At 47.5% G+C, this 18,566-nt stretch overlaps 1 protein-coding gene across 1 annotated transcript in view; it reads left to right on the forward strand.

Moving 5' to 3' along the window:
• Nucleotides 1-18,566, forward strand: part of ADAM19 (ADAM metallopeptidase domain 19) — a 34,551-nt gene that overhangs the window by 2,104 nt on the left and 13,881 nt on the right. The window contains exons 3-10 of the mRNA XM_014948213.1: nucleotides 828-898; nucleotides 10,996-11,074; nucleotides 12,128-12,204; nucleotides 14,000-14,192; nucleotides 14,659-14,724; nucleotides 16,104-16,175; nucleotides 17,008-17,174; nucleotides 18,326-18,410. Coding sequence (XP_014803699.1) covers nucleotides 828-898; nucleotides 10,996-11,074; nucleotides 12,128-12,204; nucleotides 14,000-14,192; nucleotides 14,659-14,724; nucleotides 16,104-16,175; nucleotides 17,008-17,174; nucleotides 18,326-18,410 — 810 coding nt within the window. The remainder of the gene's footprint in view (nucleotides 1-827; nucleotides 899-10,995; nucleotides 11,075-12,127; nucleotides 12,205-13,999; nucleotides 14,193-14,658; nucleotides 14,725-16,103; nucleotides 16,176-17,007; nucleotides 17,175-18,325; nucleotides 18,411-18,566) is intronic.

Here is an 18,566-nt window from a genome sequence, read left to right on the forward strand (position 1 = left end):
CCATTGCACTAGGAAATTGGGGTCCTTTCTGTTAACAGCAGTAGGCCTTGGGGAGCCAGCTGGCCTGTGTTCTCATTGAGAGCTGTAGGCACATTGCAACCAGGGCTGTGCCCATGTACTTGAACACACCAGAAAGTTGCTATCATGGTTTCCAGTCCCTTGGCAGCCTGGGGTTAATACCAGAGCAGCGGTGAAGTACTGTCTGAACAGCAGCTAGAACGTAAAGGCTTCTAAGGGACCCTGTTGTGTGCCTTTTATTGGCATCTTCTGTAAGGAAAGGAGCTCTGTGAAAACCTCTGGAAGGAGCGTAACTCCTCCTGTCCTGAAATAGGCTCTTAAAAATGTCCTTTTCTGGTGTGACAGCAAAGGAAGCTTTGGTTAACTGGCTTTTATATTTGACTTGTAAACCTCTGGGACAAGTTGGGATGTCCTGTGATGTGATCCTGAGCGTAGTGTACAGGAGAAGGGGGGGCAGTGCAGCCCTCCTACCCAGCTGCACCTCCAGGTGCTCCAGGACCAGGACTTGTTGCTTCATCTGAGCCTGTTATTCCTCCTGAAACCCCAGCATCACTAGCTCAGATACAGCATCCCACCAGGGTGCCTGTACTGCTTCCTGGCTCTGTGTGGTGGGGCTGTGGAGATGCAGCAGCATCCCTGGAGCTGGGAGCCACCATGGTCCCTTCCCCAGCACTCCAGGTCTGGAGGTAGGAGGAAGGTGAGGGGTGGTTTAAGGTCAGCTGCAGTTTCCAGGGGAACAATTTGTGTGTCTGGAGTGTTCATAATTAGGATGAAGTATGAGTAACAGGCACCATCTCTTTTGCACGCAGCATCCATTCAGAGCTGAAGTTAAGGTGAAGGCAGAAGGCCAGGAGCTCATCTTGGAACTGGAAAAAAATGGGTAAGTGTGCTTTTGCCTTGCATTGTGGTCTCACTGAAATAGTGAAAAAGGATTACAGTGAAGTCAACAGGAAAACCTCTACTGACTTCCTCATCCTGTCTTTATCAAAACCGTGTTGAAGTCCTTTTCTGGGTTTCAAGGTTATTCCAGGTCTGAGTCCTCACTGATGTTAATCAGCCAAGCAGTGCTGACTGTAACAGAGCTTTGTCAGCAAAAAACAGATGGTGACCTGGCCCTCAGTGTGTAAACTTATTTTTGCATCATAATTCTTACTACATTAACTAGAAAATGTTGCTGATATGAAGCATGCTATTTACCAAGTGGCTCCATGCTTGAGAGTCAGCATGACTCTAATGAGGATTTCATTTGCTGTGATCCAAAGAGGCCCTGCTCCATTTCCTAGGAGAAACGACCTGACAGTTTCAATTCCATTAGTGCCCTTCATGCTAAAGTAGACTGAAAAAAAATGCTTTTGCATTAACTGAAATGCAACCTCCTCTCAGGCATGATACAGCAATGCTGTGTGATATTATAGGGTGTGATGTGTATTGAATTCAGCTGAAGAAGCAGGAGATTAAGGTAGGTAGAAGGATTCTGGGCTGGGGGATTGTTCCAGAGGCTCTCTGCCCAGTGAGTGCATTAGTTACCAGTGGTGGAACAGCAGCTGGAGATTTAGCTGCGAGAAGCTTGTCTCTGCTAAGCAGTCTGCTTGCACTGTTGATACTTTATTTATTTTTAAACGGGTATGAAGATTTATCTATAGAAACAAAATCAAATGTTTACCTACTAGAACCAGCAGAAATAATAATCTTGGAATAATGACCCTGGTTACATTTTAAATGTATTGTGTGGACATCCCAACCACAGAGCTTGGGAGCTCAACTTTTCCTCCTGAGAGAGTGAAGTGTTGGAAGATTGTATTAGTTCTGATGGTAGCACATAAACCTAAATGATATTCAGCAAGTGTTGGAGGAAAACCAGGTTTTTCTTGGCACCGTCTGCAGTAAAGAATGAAATCTGATGGCTGATGAAAGGCAAGTGCTTCCTGTGCAGTGCTTTCTGTAACAGGCCACCAGGCTACCGGGAGCTTCAGAGCTGCAAAAGCTGGACACGTTTTCCTGGGCAGTCATGCACCTGTTTAGCTCTAACAGAAACAGCTATAAATTCTGTGTGTTTTGGCATTCCTTAGCTGCGAAAATAGAGAAGTGGTAGAAATGACCAGGCAGCATAAGCACGGCCAACTGGGTCCTGTCTGATGCAGGAAAAATAGCTGTTGTTGGGGATGGTGGTCAGCGATGCCAGTCACGGAATCACAGAATCACTTGGGGTTGGAAGGGACCTCTGGAGATCATCTAGTCCAACCCCCTGCCAAAGCAGGTCTACCTGGAGCACGTTGCACAGGAATGTGTCCAGGTTCGTTTTGAATGTCTCCAGAGGAGGAGACTCCACCAGCTCTCTGGGCAGCCTGTTCCAGGGCTCTGCCACCCTGACAGTAAAGAAGTTCCTCCTCATGTTTAGGTGGACCTTCTTATATTCAAGTTTGGGCCCATTTCCTCTTGTCCTGTCACTGGGCACCACTAAAAAAAGACTGGCCCCATCCTCTTGACACCCACCCTTTAAGTATTTATAAGCATTGATCAGAATTGATCAAACTTATAAAAATTGATCAGTTTCTGAGCTGAATCTGGAAGTCACTGCTAGAGCCGGTGGGGGTCTCCTTCCTAGTGGAAGGACTGTTAGGTCTTGCATATTCTGCAATCACTCTGCAAAGGTGCATTCATTCTGGCACAGCTAGAAGCTGGCAAGAGCAAGGATCCTTGCTGAATTAATCCATTGGTGCTCCAAGCACGATGATGTAACCTCCAGGTGCCTTGCGGGAGCGGTGCCGTGCTATTTCCAGTGCGGACAAACCCATTGCTGGTGTTAGTAAACAGAATTAACAATAATAGAGGGCTTCTATTGTGTTTATTTCCTGAAATGCATTTTCATTCATCGAGATGTATACACTCAGGCTGAAGTGTGTGCATAACACTTCCACTGCAGGACAAGTGGCCTTACCAGGACTGATGAAATACAGAAAGTGGTTTGGAGTTCTGTATTTTTATTTCCTGTGGAAAAAGCAAGTGATTCATAGGTAGCAGTGCTTCACATGGGACTCTTGTCAGGCTTCAAGTCCTTGTTCAAAAAAGGTGATGGCACAATCCCAAAATGCAAGCCTGAACTTGATTAGATGGGAAGCTCTGGAGAGCCACCACTTCTCAGAAACTTGTGAAGGTGCAGAAGTAGTTTAGAGACACTCATATTAAAAGAGAAATGATGAAGCAAACAAAAACATGAAGTCCCTGGGAGCCCTGTGGGTGCTGTAATTACCAGCATCCACAGAACAATTCTAAGTGAATGAAAACCACTTCTCCTTGTCGAAGCGTGTGGTGAGATAGAGTCCAGTCTGGTTCCTTGGGTTCCTGCTTCCCCAGGGGGTCACTTCCCAGCACCCAGGAGCTCACCACTGCTAATGCTTACTTTTTAGGGGAGCCTGAGGTCCTAGCTGAGGTTTGGGGTACTGAGTAGTTGCAGCAACAGGGACTTCTTTTCTGAAGGGCTTGTTGGACACCCAGGTAGCAGGAGAGAAGGTGAAATCCCCCATGTGGGAAGCATCCCTTCAAAGCTGTCTGAAACCTGGTTTCAAGTTCATGTGAAAGTGGGTATAACAGAACTGCAACTCTAAGGAAGGTACTTTGGGGCTCTAATTCAAAATGAGCCCCAGAGTTCTAGGTTATTTAATTGATCCAGTTCAGCAGCAAAGATGGTTTCCAGAAGCTCCTCTGAAGTTGGTGCTTTGCTCCATCTCTGTCCCTGGGCTCAGGATAGGGGTGGGAATGCACCTACCTGGCTCCTGCTCTGCTCTGTTAACCATGGCCCAGCCTCCTGTTGCTCTAAGAAAGTGATCCGTGATTGACATCGTCAGGGTCTGGTTGAAAGGAGATGGGCCAAGCTGGTGAAACTGTTGGAAGTGGTGTTCGTGGTAGATGAGGCAGCATCATTGCACATTCACTACTCTCCTTATGGGGAGACAAATCCGATGAGAGTATGAACTTGCTTTGAAAAGGGGCGAAAAAAAAAGTCATAATCTTTGGTAAGGATGCACTAGTTTTGAAATAAATGTGAAATAAACGTTCACGCCCAGCCTGTGATTTCATATTCCAAATGTAAAGGACATTATGTCCATCCATGAGGTGAAACACAGAAGTTACTGCATACATTTCTTCAGAACTGTGCACAACTCTGTATTTTGTAATAAGCTCAGCACACATCATAGTATGGTCTTCATGTATCTACGAAAACAGTTATTGCATTAGCAGTTAACGTAATATTGCATTATTTCCTGACCAGGCATTTGATAAGAAGGTGGAACCACACTATAGTTCCAAGCAGAGCTCACAACACTCTTTAACATTTCTGAGTAACAACAAAAGTATATCCCCCAAACGACTCAGGCGTGTTTTAAATGACTCAAAACCATGTCCTGCAGCTGCAGGATTGGAAAGCTCAAAGCTGCACAAACAACAAATGTATGGAGAAATGCCTATAAAGCAGCTTTAAATTTGGCTGGGGCTTAGCAACGGAAGAATGTGAGTTGCAAACCTTGGATGAAAAGTGACTTTTAAAAAAAGGCATTTGCATTTGTTAATAAAAAGCAGCTTTGGCCAAGCAGGGAGGGGATGCTGAGAGGCTCTGACTGTGTGTGGCAGTGCTGCCTGGTGTGAGCCTTTTCTTTCTAGCAAAGGGGAGAGCTCGTACCTGTGCAGAAAGAACCTGTATGGAATTTGTTTTCTCACCTGAATGCAGCAAATATATCAACAAGACTTTCCTCCCCTTTCTTCCTTTTTGTGTGTCTCATGGAGAGAGCAGATTTGGGATAGGTCCTCTCAGCTGCAAGGGGCGGTGAAGGTTTCTCCAGGAGAAGTCACTTTCTCCAGGGGATGTCCCTGCCTCGGGATGAATCCCGTGGGCTGCATGGGACATCACGGTGTGTTTTGGCTGTATTTTGGCTCTCACCTGCCTGCAGTGGCCGTGATGGTGTGGGGCACTTGGTGGTGGAGCCCCAGTGGAGGTGTGCAGCAGCTGGCTAGGGACACTGCAAAGAAAGCCCAAAGTTCATCTGGTCTGACCTTGGGAGCAATCCAGATAGTTAGTTATTTTTAGGCAACTGGATCTGATAAGGAGCAGTATCATTTTCAAACTCTTCTGGCCCCACCTGGGTAGGCGACGAGCTGTGTTTGGTGCTCTCAGCAGCCTGATAAGAGATCTGTCTGTTACTCGGATTTCACCATTCCCTGCTTTTGCTGGTTTCCAGGGCCTCTCCTACCAGCTGAGTGAGGAAGAGGGGAGGTTGCTGCCCGTCTCCAAGCAGGAAGGATGTATGAGATTATTCCACTGATGGGCTACACATCATCAGTGTCTAATGGGCTTCCTGCACGGGGGTAAGGGTTACGTAAAGGAGGGAAATTGAGTTTGTCCTGCTCTACTGTCTCTTGGAGTCATCAGAAAAACAGGGTTGGGACCTGGAAATCCCTCGCTGCTTTTCAGCCTCTTGATTCCCTTGGGATATTCAGTGATTTCTCTTTGTAGGGCAGGGAGAAGAGGTGAGGAAATGGAACCCTTTAAATCTTTTGCTCCCTGACTCGTTATCAGCCAGTATGCAATTTATTTGATTTCCTTTTTCCTCTCCAGGCAACTTTTATGGTTCCCATTGGTAAGCCAAGGGGCTATGTGACAGATTTTGTGTAGCTCCTGTAACATGATTTACACAGTGAACATCACAGATGATGTGGATGGCAAAAAAGGGATGGAGAGTCTTTAGCTTATGATATTTTCCCAGGCCTTACAAATGGCTAGTTTAGTTCCACCTCAATAGCTGAGAAACCTTCCAAACCACTGCTGTTCACATGATAAACATGTTCTCATGTATATCAGCAAAGGCTCTTGAGGAAGCAAGTTTAAGAGCTCCAGGCTTCATCTGGATGAGGCTTACCAACTCCAAGAAAAAAATTTTGGATTTCAGGGATTTAATGAAGTGCCAGATTTTGGCTGGAGGATTCCAGAGAGGTGAAATCTTCAATTTCCCACTACTAATGGATACAGAAAACAGTCCTGCCTGCTTATGCTGTCAGGAGTCATGTCCAAGATGGGGTCACCTCAGGTTTTGATAATAAATTCTGACTTTAGGGAACACTTAAGTGGCTGGGAGGTAAGGGGTCAAATTCCCCTTCTTACCCTACTTGGATCCTGGTGAAAGGCAGTGGAGTGGGGCCACGAATTGTAGATGGAAATCTGATGTCTAAACTTTTCTTGGGAGAATCAATTCCCTCCACCCCCAGACGCTGGCAGCCTGGTTGGACAGATTTATTGTGATTTGAGGAAAGGGACAGGGAAAGAGATGTAAGAGATTGCAGGCTTCACTTTCCTCGGTCCCACGACTGAAAAAATTAAGAATCAGTGTTTCTCATGAGAGCTTCATGGACTATTTAGCTCTTGGTTTTTGGGAGGAAGTAAAAAATGTCTGTCTCTTAGATACTCATGGGTGTTTTTAACTTGGCAGCTGTTCGTGCAGACTAGCCTCTCTGTAAAATGAACCCAAAGTTGCTCATGGGACCAAATTATACAAATGTCCTTCTTGCTCCAATTAGCAAGAGCACCATTGTGCCACCAGGGCCCTCCCAATGCCCATGGGTGACCTCTGGCTGGTGGAGCTGAGCATGTTCACAGCGTGTCCCCTGGGATGGAGGGCTCCGAGCCTCTCCGAGAGTTGTGTTAACAAATGATGTTTCACAGGCGAGAGAAAACTGCTCCCATTTATCAGGAAAATAGGGGTGAGGTTCTCCAGAGCAGCTGGGAAGTGTGCACTCCCTCAAGTGAATGTGGTCATGCAAGAGAGTCCCCCAGCTTGCTTTCTGCTGTTTTTGGGAGTGTTTGGGTGTGCTGTGCAGCCCTTCCCTTCTCAGCTGCTCCTCTGGGGTGGCCGAAGGAGCTGGAGGCCACAGTCTTGCACTGTCCCTGAGTGTCACAGGAAGAGCTGCCCGCTGAGAAAGCTGGGTTTTGCCCCATGCCCTCAGCCTTCCTGCCCCGTTGAGTCCCCTGGGCTGATGTGCTGAAGTATGTGACCTCCCTGGCAGGACGTCTGGATGTGGCAAAGCAGAGCCAGAGGCTGCCCGACAGCATCGGCTCCGCACGGCAGCGCCCTTCCAGGGAGCAGCACAGCGGCGCGGGGAGGAGGGTGTTGTTTCAAACAATGATATCATTGACAGGCTGGAGCGGGACCAAGATCACTCCACGTCGGTCACCAGCAGAAACAGTCTCAAGCCATCTGTACATTATGGCACCGAGCCACTCTTCCTTCGCTTGGCTTCCTCGCTTGTGTTTAACCCGGCTCCCAAGGCTTTCTGGAGAACAAATCCTGCTAAGAGCAGACTACTGCACTCTGAGCCAGATCTTGGGGAACAACTGATCTTGCTGAAAGCTGGTCACTGTTAGAAAGGTGTGAGGGCTTCTCTAGAACATCTTGAGGGCTCACGCGTAGCATGCCCTGCCTTCAAACAGCCCCACGTGGCAGCAGCCGTGATGAAGGTTTAGCAAAGGAGAGGGCTCACATCCAAAACCAGCTTTTCCTCTGACTTCATCAATTCTTCATGCTGATAATTCCACTAATGATGGACTCCATGCTGCCTTTTAGGAAGATGATGTGTGCTAACAATCTGCCAGCTGCCTGACTGAATCTCAGAAGCCTTTAAATGATGTTCTTTTGCATCCAAACTTTTGCGGCTTCATCTCAAGCTGCTGGAGAGGTAGTGACTAAGACGTATAATGTAGCAGAGAAGAAAGGATCAAATCATGCTGTTTGTTCTAGGTTTTCCCTCTCCAGCAAGGAGGTGAGCTCTGTGCTCCTCTGGAAGTGGTGAATCCGGTCCATTGGCGATTTGCAGGGCTGACCTCCTCTGGAATCAGTCTGGCAATGATGCTGTCCTGAAATGATGGCAGATAAAGGCCACTGCTAAGGTTTTGGGATACTTATGTGGCAGTAATCTCTCCATTTTATGCAACAACTGGTACAAACAGAGAAGAGGGGTAAGGCTGACTGATAGCTCTGGTGTGCTCTGAGATGGAAAGAAGGCTCCTTTTCTATTTATTTACAATTTGGTGGAAAGCTTGATGCTAGCTGAGGAAGTGAGCTGGGCTGGGAATGAACTTTCACAGGCTCAAAGCGAGATAGCACCTCAAGGGTGTTGCAAGATGTCCTGTTTTTTTTCCTCTTTCGTTACTGCCTTCCCCACTGCACACTGTGACAGCCCTTCTCAGCCAGGGAAGGGCCTTCAAAACAGGACTGTTTCAGCTCAGAATAAGAAGCTGGACTTTTCATAGGGAGCCTCCAATGCAGGATAGGAGTCAATGGGTGGAGAGAGGCTTGAAAGTCGTACCATGGCACTGCTCAGCCAGATGAGGCATGCTTTGAGCTCAGTACCCCTAAAAATTCAGGCAGATCTCAACTCCTTAATTCACTCTAGAAAGGGACAGAGCCTGCCTTGGCAGGTAGGAAGAGATGTACGCGCACCATGTGCTGCATGGCATTATCCTGTGCCCTGAAACGTGGTGTGCCCAGCTCTGGAGCTCAGCTCGGCACTGGGGCTGGGCGGCAGCGCCGTGGGGCTGGGCAGGAGCCGAAGCACTGAGCAGTTTATGGGAGATGCTGGAGGAGAGATAAAATAGCTATTCATAGTGAATGCTTTCCAAGAATAAAGGAGCGGGAGGAAAACATAAGCGTGCTTGTTTGGGAATGAAACAAGTAGGCTGTGCAAGCCTCAGCTACTGGAAATCCATGGGCTGGTGTCTAATTCTGGGCAGACACACACTGGTTTAGTGTCTACTCTCGAGATGACAGTCTCTAACACAGACCAGATACCTGCCAGAGCACATTGCTCAAGGCAATTTCCTGCAAGTTAATGCAATCTGTTGATTAAACATTTGTTTCTTGCAGCCTCATGCTGAGCAAGCGACTGCAGTCAGGGAGATGAAGGGAGTTTTCTGTGGGCCGGTGCTTCTGTGCTTATCTTCAGTTTACAGACGTGAGATAGCTGAGTGCTGCAATCTCGCCTTCTCATCACTGACAGGATCTAGTGATGAGAATTAACACATCAGAAAGAAACGAAATGAGTTGTCCTGGGCAACACTGAACTTTTGAGAGTGGAGATAAAAGCTGTTGTATTCCCGGCATCAAATGCTGTCAGATACAGCACTGGCACGCAGTTTTGTCTGGCACTGACCCTCTGGTGCTTGTTTAGGTGTCTGAGCCTTTGGATGACGGATGGGGGAAGCATTTTCAAGCACTCTGAAAATAGGTTGCATTACCTGTTGCTCTGGCCTAATTTAATTAGATATCACAAGCACCCAATCCCTTACTCAGAGGCTTTCAAGGTAGGTTAAGCCTGACTGCCACACACCAAAACCTGAGACAGATGGAAAAATCTTTGGTTTTGTTTCTGATACAGCTTTCTTCATCATCCAGCCTAAAGAAACCAAGCAAAGGCAAGAAGAAAACTGGTTTTTTTGCTTTCTTGCAGGTCATAGTTGCATGAAATGCATTAAACAGGGATGTAGGAGGACTAAAGTGCAAAAGTGCAGCTGCAGTGTTGCTGGCATCATGCTGCCCAGGATACACGTGGCATCCTTGTTGGTGGTGTGGCAAGTGTGGCCCATTGGTGGCCTGACAGCACCGCAGGGTTGCTGCAGAAGTGTGTTGCATACATGGGGTGTGTTCTGTGATCCTTCTCCAAATTTTTGGAAGTGAGACCATTGTTTTAAAAAATTGCTTTAAACCTACTTTTTACTGCTGCGGAGATGGACACAGGATATGACCTTTTTGGTTTGGCCCAGATTTTGACTTGCTGTACTTTTTTTATATCACTGTTTAGCAAATGCAGATGTTTAAAAAGAAGGGGAAGACTGTTTCCTCTGGAACCAAATCAAAATGCTTACTATTCAGTGCACAGGAGTGGCTTTTATAGACTTCTGGTCTGATTCTGGGCTGAAGACAGGGAGAATATTGTCTATATGAGGATGACACGTATAACTTCAGACTGGGGAATCAGCATTTTCCTAGGACAAAGATGTGAATTGGCTTCTGGGCAGAAGTTGAAATGCACATACAGATTAGTTTATAACTGTACACAGATTTGGGCACTGGAGAGAGTCTGGGTTTGAGCTGAGAGCTTGCACTGGTGCCCAGATGTGGCCTGAACTGGCCCATGGTGTGCTTGGTACGTTGGACTTGTGCACTGAATGTAATCCCAGTGTATCTGGGGCATAACTCTGCAGTAGTAAAGGAAACTCTGCACAGAGACTTGTACCTACTAAGGGATGATGGTGATGCTGGGTTTCTGAGTTTTTTTTAAAGTCCTCACATAAAAATTGAGTTGTCACTTGCAGCTGTTGGAACTGGATCCCAGCGCCTAATTAAACTCAGTGATGGGCTCTCCTTTATCATTTCAACTTAATAAATGGCTTAAAAGAGCCTTTAGGAAGATGGCTTGCTGCGCCCTTTCAGAAATGGAAGTGCTCCATGAGAAGTGCTCAGCTCCTGCCAGGGCAGTAGGTAGATGGATGTAGCAAGGTCAACTCTACTTCTACCTTCTGACCCTTTGGCACCACAGCGTGCTCTGCACAGCCTGCGGCACCCGTCCAGCAGCAGCTCTGATGGCTCCTGTGCCACCAGGAAGCCATTAGCTGCTGCCTCCCTGGGGACAGTGTGTTAAGAGGTGCCTTGCAGGCGGGAAGTGCTGGTCCAGAGCAGAGTGCAGAGATCCAGCACAGCTCTCGGCTGGTGTCCCCCAAGTACCTGTCTTCTCCCTGTCCCCTCTGTGTGTTGCAACTGGTTTCTCACCGCAGGCAGCGACTGCCCAAGTCCACAGCAACAGGAGTATTTACAGTTACTTCAGAAAGAGCTGGATCTAGCCCGTCTAGCACACCTAGGAACTGGTCTAAAGAAAGATCTCACTGTCTTCTTCTCCCCCCTCCCCGCCTTTCTTTTCACCCCTCCTCATCTGCAGAAACCTCTTTGCACCAGGCTACACTGAGACTCATTACAGCCAGACTGGACAAACCCAGACCACCTCTCTGACCCACATGGTGAGTGCTGAGACCGCTTTCCCCCCTGTGGCTTGTAGGGGAGACCAGGCAGGGGGCCCAGAAAAGCGGGTGACCTTCTTTCTCCAGAGCCTTTCTTAGAGGCCATGGGTCTCCGTTAAGCTGAAGAGGGGGGCAGTCCAGCTTTCTGACCTGGGGGATTCCAGCAACAAAGCGTCTCCAACACCCATCAATGGTAAAAGCACCTTACTGTTTTGCCCAAGCTCTGATATGAGAGCACAGGTCAGTTTCTAGCATCACTCCCCACATTCTGGGTGCTGGGGCATTGTTTATTCCTTCTGCTGCTCATCTTCTTGCTTTTAGTTTTGTCACCAAGTATTCCATGCTGGGGACATTCTTAGCCTTTGGGAAAACCAGCCCATGTAAGCTGCCTCCTGTTCAGTAAAAATCCCATGAATTACTGATCTCACGCAGGCCTTGGCTGACTCCTGCTGCAGTGGCACAAAGATGTGCATTGGTTGCGATGCAAAAATAAGAGATAAAAACTCCATGAGATCATCTTTACTGATACTGCCCTGGGGCGAGGGGAAGGGATGTGATGAATATGTTGGCGTTTCCTGCCCCAAAGCCTCCTTGTCCCGGCCAGAGGCTGCCTTTGTCTTGCTGGGAGCCCCCAGATGGGGACTTCCCCGCTGCCCATGGCATCACCCTTTCTGGGGCTGAAGGCACGTCCTTTGGGGCCTGACCCAGGGCCAGTTGCCATCCATAGGCAGCTCCCATTACAGGCAGAAAGCTTTGGATCAGCCTTAATGCTGCAGCCATCTGAGTTGCTTCCTTGGGGATTCAAAGCTCTTAATCTTTTACTGGCAACAAGGAGCTGTTTGATGCATTTGCTCAGGCCACGCATGGCAGCTGAAAGGCCAAATTTCGATGCACTGACAGAGATTTAGCTGTGATAGCCAACTGCCAAACGCAGTGAAAGGAGAACAGTGACTGGAGTATTGGCAGTGCTTGCGTGGGACTCGGTGGGACCCAGATATTTAACACATCCATGCTGAAACTGCCATGCCAACCCTGCTCCCCTCTGCCTTCCAGGACCACTGCTTTTACCACGGGGTGGTGCGGGGCCGGGAGCACTCCAGCGTGGTGCTCAGCACGTGCCGAGGGCTGCGGTAAGTTCCTGGGGATGCCAGTGCTGTGGGAATGCCTCTGCCACACAAGTTCTGCTCCCTGGCAGCCTGGTTGCCATCTTTTTTTCTGGGCAGGTAGACCTGTTCTCAGATGCCAGCCAGCCAAGAGTTCTGGGCATAGAAGGGAAGGTGTTGGGGGAAATGCAAAAATTTGGGTATCACTAGTAACCACGGCCTCCAAGCCAGCTCCTAACCGTCCCGTTTTCTGCTGGCAACGTGGACTTCCACTGGAGCAAGAGTCTCTCTTGTTGGTGACTCGGGGCTGCATCCCTTACAGAGAGAGGGGCCCCGCTTTCTGCTGGCAACGTGGACTTCCACTGGAGCAAGAGTCTCTCTTGTTGGTGACTCGGGGCTGCATCCCTTACAGAGAGAGGGGCAGGACTCGCTATGTCCAAGCCCAATGCTCTACACTAACACAGAAACCAGCTCCTTCTCCCAGCCTCTCACAACTGGCAAGTTTCTGTGTGCGTTTTGGGGAAAATTCTTCAAGTCTGAACTTCCTCCTGGGTTGTCATTTCTGTGTACGTTTTGGGGAAAATTCTTCAAGTCTGAACTTCCTCCTGGGTTGTCAGGCAAACTCTCTGCTTTCTCCCTGGGTGGTGCCGGAGCTGTGTGTGTTATGTGTTTAAAACCTTTGCTTTGGTAGTAATGGAGTCTTTGGCAGGAAAAGATGGTCTGTATCCTCAGCAGGAGTAAATGAAATGGTTCATTGCAACCAAGGAGCTGCATTAATTTACACCAGCTGAGAGTTTGTTTCCAAAACACCACATGGGCTTTATTGATATTAGTGGTCATCTGCTCTCAAGCGGTGATTGGAAGCTGAGCTGATGGGACTGGCTCCAGCCAGGAAACAGCCCGTGCCAAAGCAAACCTGAGACATCTTAAGCGAACGTAGCACAGGCCAAAGAGCCCAGTGAGATAAACAGGACAGTGCAGCCACCTGTGGTTTACAATAAATAATCCAAAAGCAAAAGTAGTCACAGGTGTACCCTGCTTCTGTCAGCCCATGTTTTCCTAGGCTGTGCCTTCCAAGCTGCAGAGGAGATAGAGATGTAAGCCCATTTTCCTAGGCTGGGCCTTCCAAGCTGCAGAGGAGATAGAGATGTCTCTGTGTGAGACACCAGAGGCAGTAGCATCCCTGCACCCCTGAGCTGTCACCCCTGTGCTGGCAACTCCTCGACATCGTTTTCTAATTGTCCGGAAGGCGGAGGAGCTGAGCGCTCATGGCTGTTTTCACTCTGGACTTCCACAGGGCAGCCATGCTGCCCAGCAAGCCACACATCTTCCTGTGGGCATCAAACACAGGAGATTCCCAGCTCTGCTGGCTGTAACATGCTCATTGAGAAAGCCAGAACCATGTGGCCATGTGCAAGTCCCAGAGAGAACTGTGTTTTTTAGTGTTGACCAACAAAGTCTTGACATTTTTTAGGTCAGTTATGTTAAAGACAAATTTCTTCAATCTGTTAAAAAGCATTTACTACCCCTAAAGGAAACTCTGTACTTTAAAAAGTCAGTACTTTTCAGGTTGCAGCACATGCTCCAATAGACCCTTAATTGAATGTCTGAGCCCTATTGAATAGATTTTAATATATGCAAGCTCAGGGATTCCCTGCTCTGAACTCAAAATATCCCCATCCTTTTTATTAATAAACTGAGCGGCTTGTAAGGATAAATGCCTTGCCAGGGTCAGATGGGGACTCAGCAGCAGAAGAAGGATTTGTCTGCAGTTGCTGTGATAGTAATTAACTTTCCCTCTTAATGCTTCCTGTTTCGACAGAGGACTTATCATGTTGAGCAGCAATTCCAGCTATATCTTGGAGCCAGTTCCCGACAGCCCAAACCAGCACTTGATCTACAGGTTGGATGACCTGAGGTTGCAGAGAGGAGCCTGTGGCTACCAGGGCACCGGGGACGCAGCCACAGACTGGCTCAGGGACTTCACAACTGGGATGAAACCACCTCACCAGCGGGTGAGCAGGGCTCAAACTGGGTCCCATGTGTGATGCTCTGGATTTCCCACCTGTTCCAAGCCCAAGGAGCCTGCTGTTCCCTGGGAGCATAGCTCAGAAAGGAGAATACTTAAGAGGATTTGTAGCAAGCTGGTTGCCTAATAGTGGCTCCATCAGGGAAATAAATGAGTGTTGGGGACCATTGTGTAGCATGAGGAATCTGGACTGTAGCTGTTTCTGCATGAATTTGTGCATCAGATACATGAATAGATGGGTGGCCCGAGGACAGGAACGTGGGCACTTGTAGTTAAACTGACTGGTGATACTTGGTTCCTATAAGTCAATCACATCTGGAGGTCCCTGTGTGTGATGGGGTGTGGTGAAATGGCCAGTGAAAAGCAAACTGGGAAGAACAGCCTGTATGTATGTTTTGCAAAGAGTTTCTTGGGGGATACTGAGGAAATAACCTGTGCTGCTGCTGCTTCAGGTGAAACGGGAGGCTCTGCAGGCCACGAAGTACGTGGAGCTCCTGCTCGTGGCGGATTACGCAGAGGTAAGGAAAGTGATCATGTTTATACAACTGGGCGCAGAGTGAGCATCCCACCTGCAGCATCTTCTGGGGCAAGGAGGGTGGCTGGAGCTCAACAGGTTTCCTCCAGCAGGCAGGGAGAGCTATGCCTTTGTCACTTTTGTTGTAGCAGCCATAACTCTTCTGATGCCACCATCAGTCACTGTTGGCCAGGGGAGAGATGCAGATTGCGATTTGGTTGAAGGACTGGGGTTTGGGGTCAGTTCTTGGCTCCCAGGGTACCAGTGGCCAGCTCTGGTTGGTGGGAGACACTGCCTTCAGCCTCGGGTGACTTGGGGGGTTTCCAGGAACAATGTGCATGTAACTCTGCAGTACACTTAATCTCCGGAGAAGATAACCATGATTATCCTCTGTTTTGAGCCTTTAGCAGATATATAAATAGATATTTTCAAGGCTCTAGATCACAGAATAGGACTGGAAAAGAATCAGTGAAGCCAGCAATCCCTCCCCCATCCCCAGCCTGGACAGCACGCCAGACGTACTTACTGACAGTGCAAAACACACAGTGTTTTGCTGATCATCTAATCTGCGGCACAGACGGGAGTCAGGCTGGTCCTATTCATTATTTACAACTTGAAACTCCAATAGTGAAAGCCACGTAGTGCTCCGGGCTATAATTTATTCTGAACAAAACTAAAGAGGCAAAAGCTATTTCAGCCTTCTCTATTAGGCAGCAGGGCACCAGGGAAACTATGAGAAAACACATTATACCCAGAAACTGCCATATGCTTTTCACCATTTCATTAGACAAGCTGGGGTAGATGCCCTTGCAGTGTTGTCCTTAAGTGTCCTTACTGCATTTACTGTCTCCCTCACTAGAAGAAAAGTCCCAGGTTTTGTCATCTGTTAAACAAAAAATCTAAACATTTTGCAACTTTAATCCTTGAATCAAACAGTTTGCTAAAATTAACTCATTAATTGCCAAGTGGTTGAAATAGGCAAATTCATTGGATAAGTGAGATGCATCCCCCGTTTGTTGGATGAGTGAGGTGGGATGAGCACTGTGGCAGCACTGACCACAGACATGAAGTCGTGTTACCATAGATTTTACCTCGCAAATGTTTCAGTTCTTTGTCAGCCCCTGGCTCTGCGGGCTCTGATAAGTTTGGGTTGCTCCACTGAGTTACTACCACTGCTTGAGTAACATTACTGCGGTGGGATGCCAGGAGTGAATTCTGAATATACATGTACCGTTGGATTTATGGTCGGACATACAGTTTTAAAAGGCTTTTGGGCTTCACCCGATACTTACCTTCTTATTCCCAGAGTAATGTGGCTTGTTTTAGCACATTTCAGCTCTTCCTAATTGCCTTTGTGCTATCTGACATGTTCATTCTGTTCAGTTTCAGAAGCATCACTTCAACATTGAAGCAACAAGGCTTAAATTAGTGGAGGCTGCTAATTACGTAGATAAGGTGAGAACAGGTGTGCGTGAACTGACAAAAGCCAAGTATGAATCATGAATTATGAGACTTAATTGGGACAGAAGAAAACTGCCTTCTTGGGAGAGAGAATAATGTTTCAAAGTTCTCCCCAGTGACTTGGGGAGTGAAGACCATCTGACAAACAATTCTGTTGTTGGATGTCAGGGGCAGGGTGGGGGAACCTCTATTCCTTACCTTAGAGCCAGCATGAGCAGCTCTGTGTTACAATACATTTGTGTATTAACTGTGTTACTAAATACTGCTTTTTGACGAGGGACTAAGGTATTCACTTCAAATTGTAGAAATCTTGGCAAGTAGAGGTGGAGGAAGCCTTCAGAGGTCATCCTTGCAGTGGTACCCACTGCTGCTGAAGTAAATGTCACAGCTTTTCAGATCTACTCCTTTATACTCCCCTTCTACCCTTAAGCTCCTTCTACTGCTCCCTTCATGCCCCCAACCATGAAGACCTTCTTCTATTTGTACTTGGTGTGGGCAGCAGATTATTTCCTTCCTCTTTTCAGGAATTTTGACATCTCTAAAGCTAAACGTGATGTCATCCTCCGGTCTTTGTATTTCTAGATTATCTTTTTCATTCATTTAAAAATAAAAGTTCCATGTCCTTAGTTCGATCGAGTTTGGGTTTGTGGGTGGTGCCCATTTCTCTCTGCAGAGCTGTGTCGCTAAGTTGCAGTGCATTTCCAGAGGAAGCATCTTCTCTGGGCTTGTGTATCTCTAGTAGCATTTAGCAAGGTTTATATTCAAGATTGACAACATAGTAAAATAAATGCTCATTTTTCCATCTCGTTTCCTTCCTGTACCTTAGTTTTACAGATCCCTGAATATCCGGATTGCCTTGGTGGGGCTGGAGATCTGGACTAACTGGAATAAATGTGATGTATCTGAGAACCCCTACTCCACCCTGAAGTCCTTTCTGGCCTGGAGTAGCAAGGAGCGGGCACACAGAAGACACGATAATGCCCAACTGATCACGTAAGTTCATTTCTCCCGAAATAACCAGTTTCTGGCAAGTGATTTGGGTGGGTGGGAAATCAGTATGTAAGATTATGTTGTTCTAAGATTCGGAGTGGCAGATTTATGAAGAGGCCACTCAGCTGGTGTTAAGCTCTGTCACCCAGAGCACAATCATGTTGGGAAAAGTGAAGGTCCCAGGCTTTGCAGCAGCCTCAATACACAAGCACCAAAGTGCATCAGCTTTATTGTGTGTGCATATCACAAGCAGCTGCACATGATCAGTCTCAGCTACATGTACAATTTCAAGAAAATCTGAACCATAAACAAGACCTGTAAAGGGCAGCTGAGCCCTGTGCAGCAGGCGTTCGTTCCTAACTCATCCCGCTGGGACACAGGGGACACGGTGCTGGGAGCCAGCTGATGATCTGTGACTCATCCTGCTGATCCCATGAGGGTCGGTAGCTATGGCCAGCAATGCAGATGTCGTTGGAAGAAAAATTTGCAGCAACTCTTAGACCTCCTTTACCTCTCCCATGGTAATTTATCCACCAGTGAATAGTGGTGAGTCAGAGGAGAAACCTGTAGGACTGAAATTCAGAGATGTAATGCCTTTTCCTTTGTTTTGTTTGGTTGGGGCTTTGCCCCTTCCCTTTAATATTACTGTATTTCATCTTCATCCAGTCGTGTCCTGAACACAATTTCCAGGGCTCCCATTCCTGACATGCTGGCAGGAATGGTGCAGAATTCCAGTTCGCCAGGCAGGAGCTGAGCGTGGCTGCACCACAAAGGTGTTATCTAGTACTCCAAGTCCCAGAATCCCAAGCTGGCAAATAGCAGGCTTAAAGTAAATTAAGTATTTGCAAATGGTACCAAATTAAGAATCCAGAAATAGTCTTTTCTGTGCTGGTTGCAAAGCTCAGCAGGAACACTTTTTGGCACCAGACCATTATGAAAAATAAGATTGGCTGGTTGGCCCATAAAACAAAACACTAGTCCGAGAAAAATAGGTCTTAAGGCTTTGTAGCTCTGCTAAAATGTCCTGTGCTTGAAGATACCACTAAAGAAAATCTATTCACCTGTATAAAACTGTGGACTACAGAATGCATTGCTCTGCCTTGCCTTCTCAAGTGCCTCAGTGCCACTTCATGGTCTTTCTGGGTTGATTTTAGGGGAGTGCCCTTCCAAGGTACCACAGTAGGCTTGGCTCCCGTGATGGCCATGTGCTCTGATTTCCAGTCAGGAGGAGTAAACATGGTAAGTAATTGCTAACACCTAATACGATGTTTCTTGCCAGCAGTGAATACATAGCACAGGTGCCTCCTAAAGCCCATGAAGAAAATATTTCCCATGAAGGCCTCTAGCTCATCTGCTTGCAGGCAGGAATACCTTCAGTAGATGTTGTCTACATGT

Source organism: Calidris pugnax, unplaced genomic scaffold (assembly GCF_001431845.1).
Source record: "Calidris pugnax isolate Ruff unplaced genomic scaffold, ASM143184v1 scaffold27, whole genome shotgun sequence".
NCBI classification, from domain to species: Eukaryota; Metazoa; Chordata; class Aves; order Charadriiformes; family Scolopacidae; genus Calidris; species Calidris pugnax.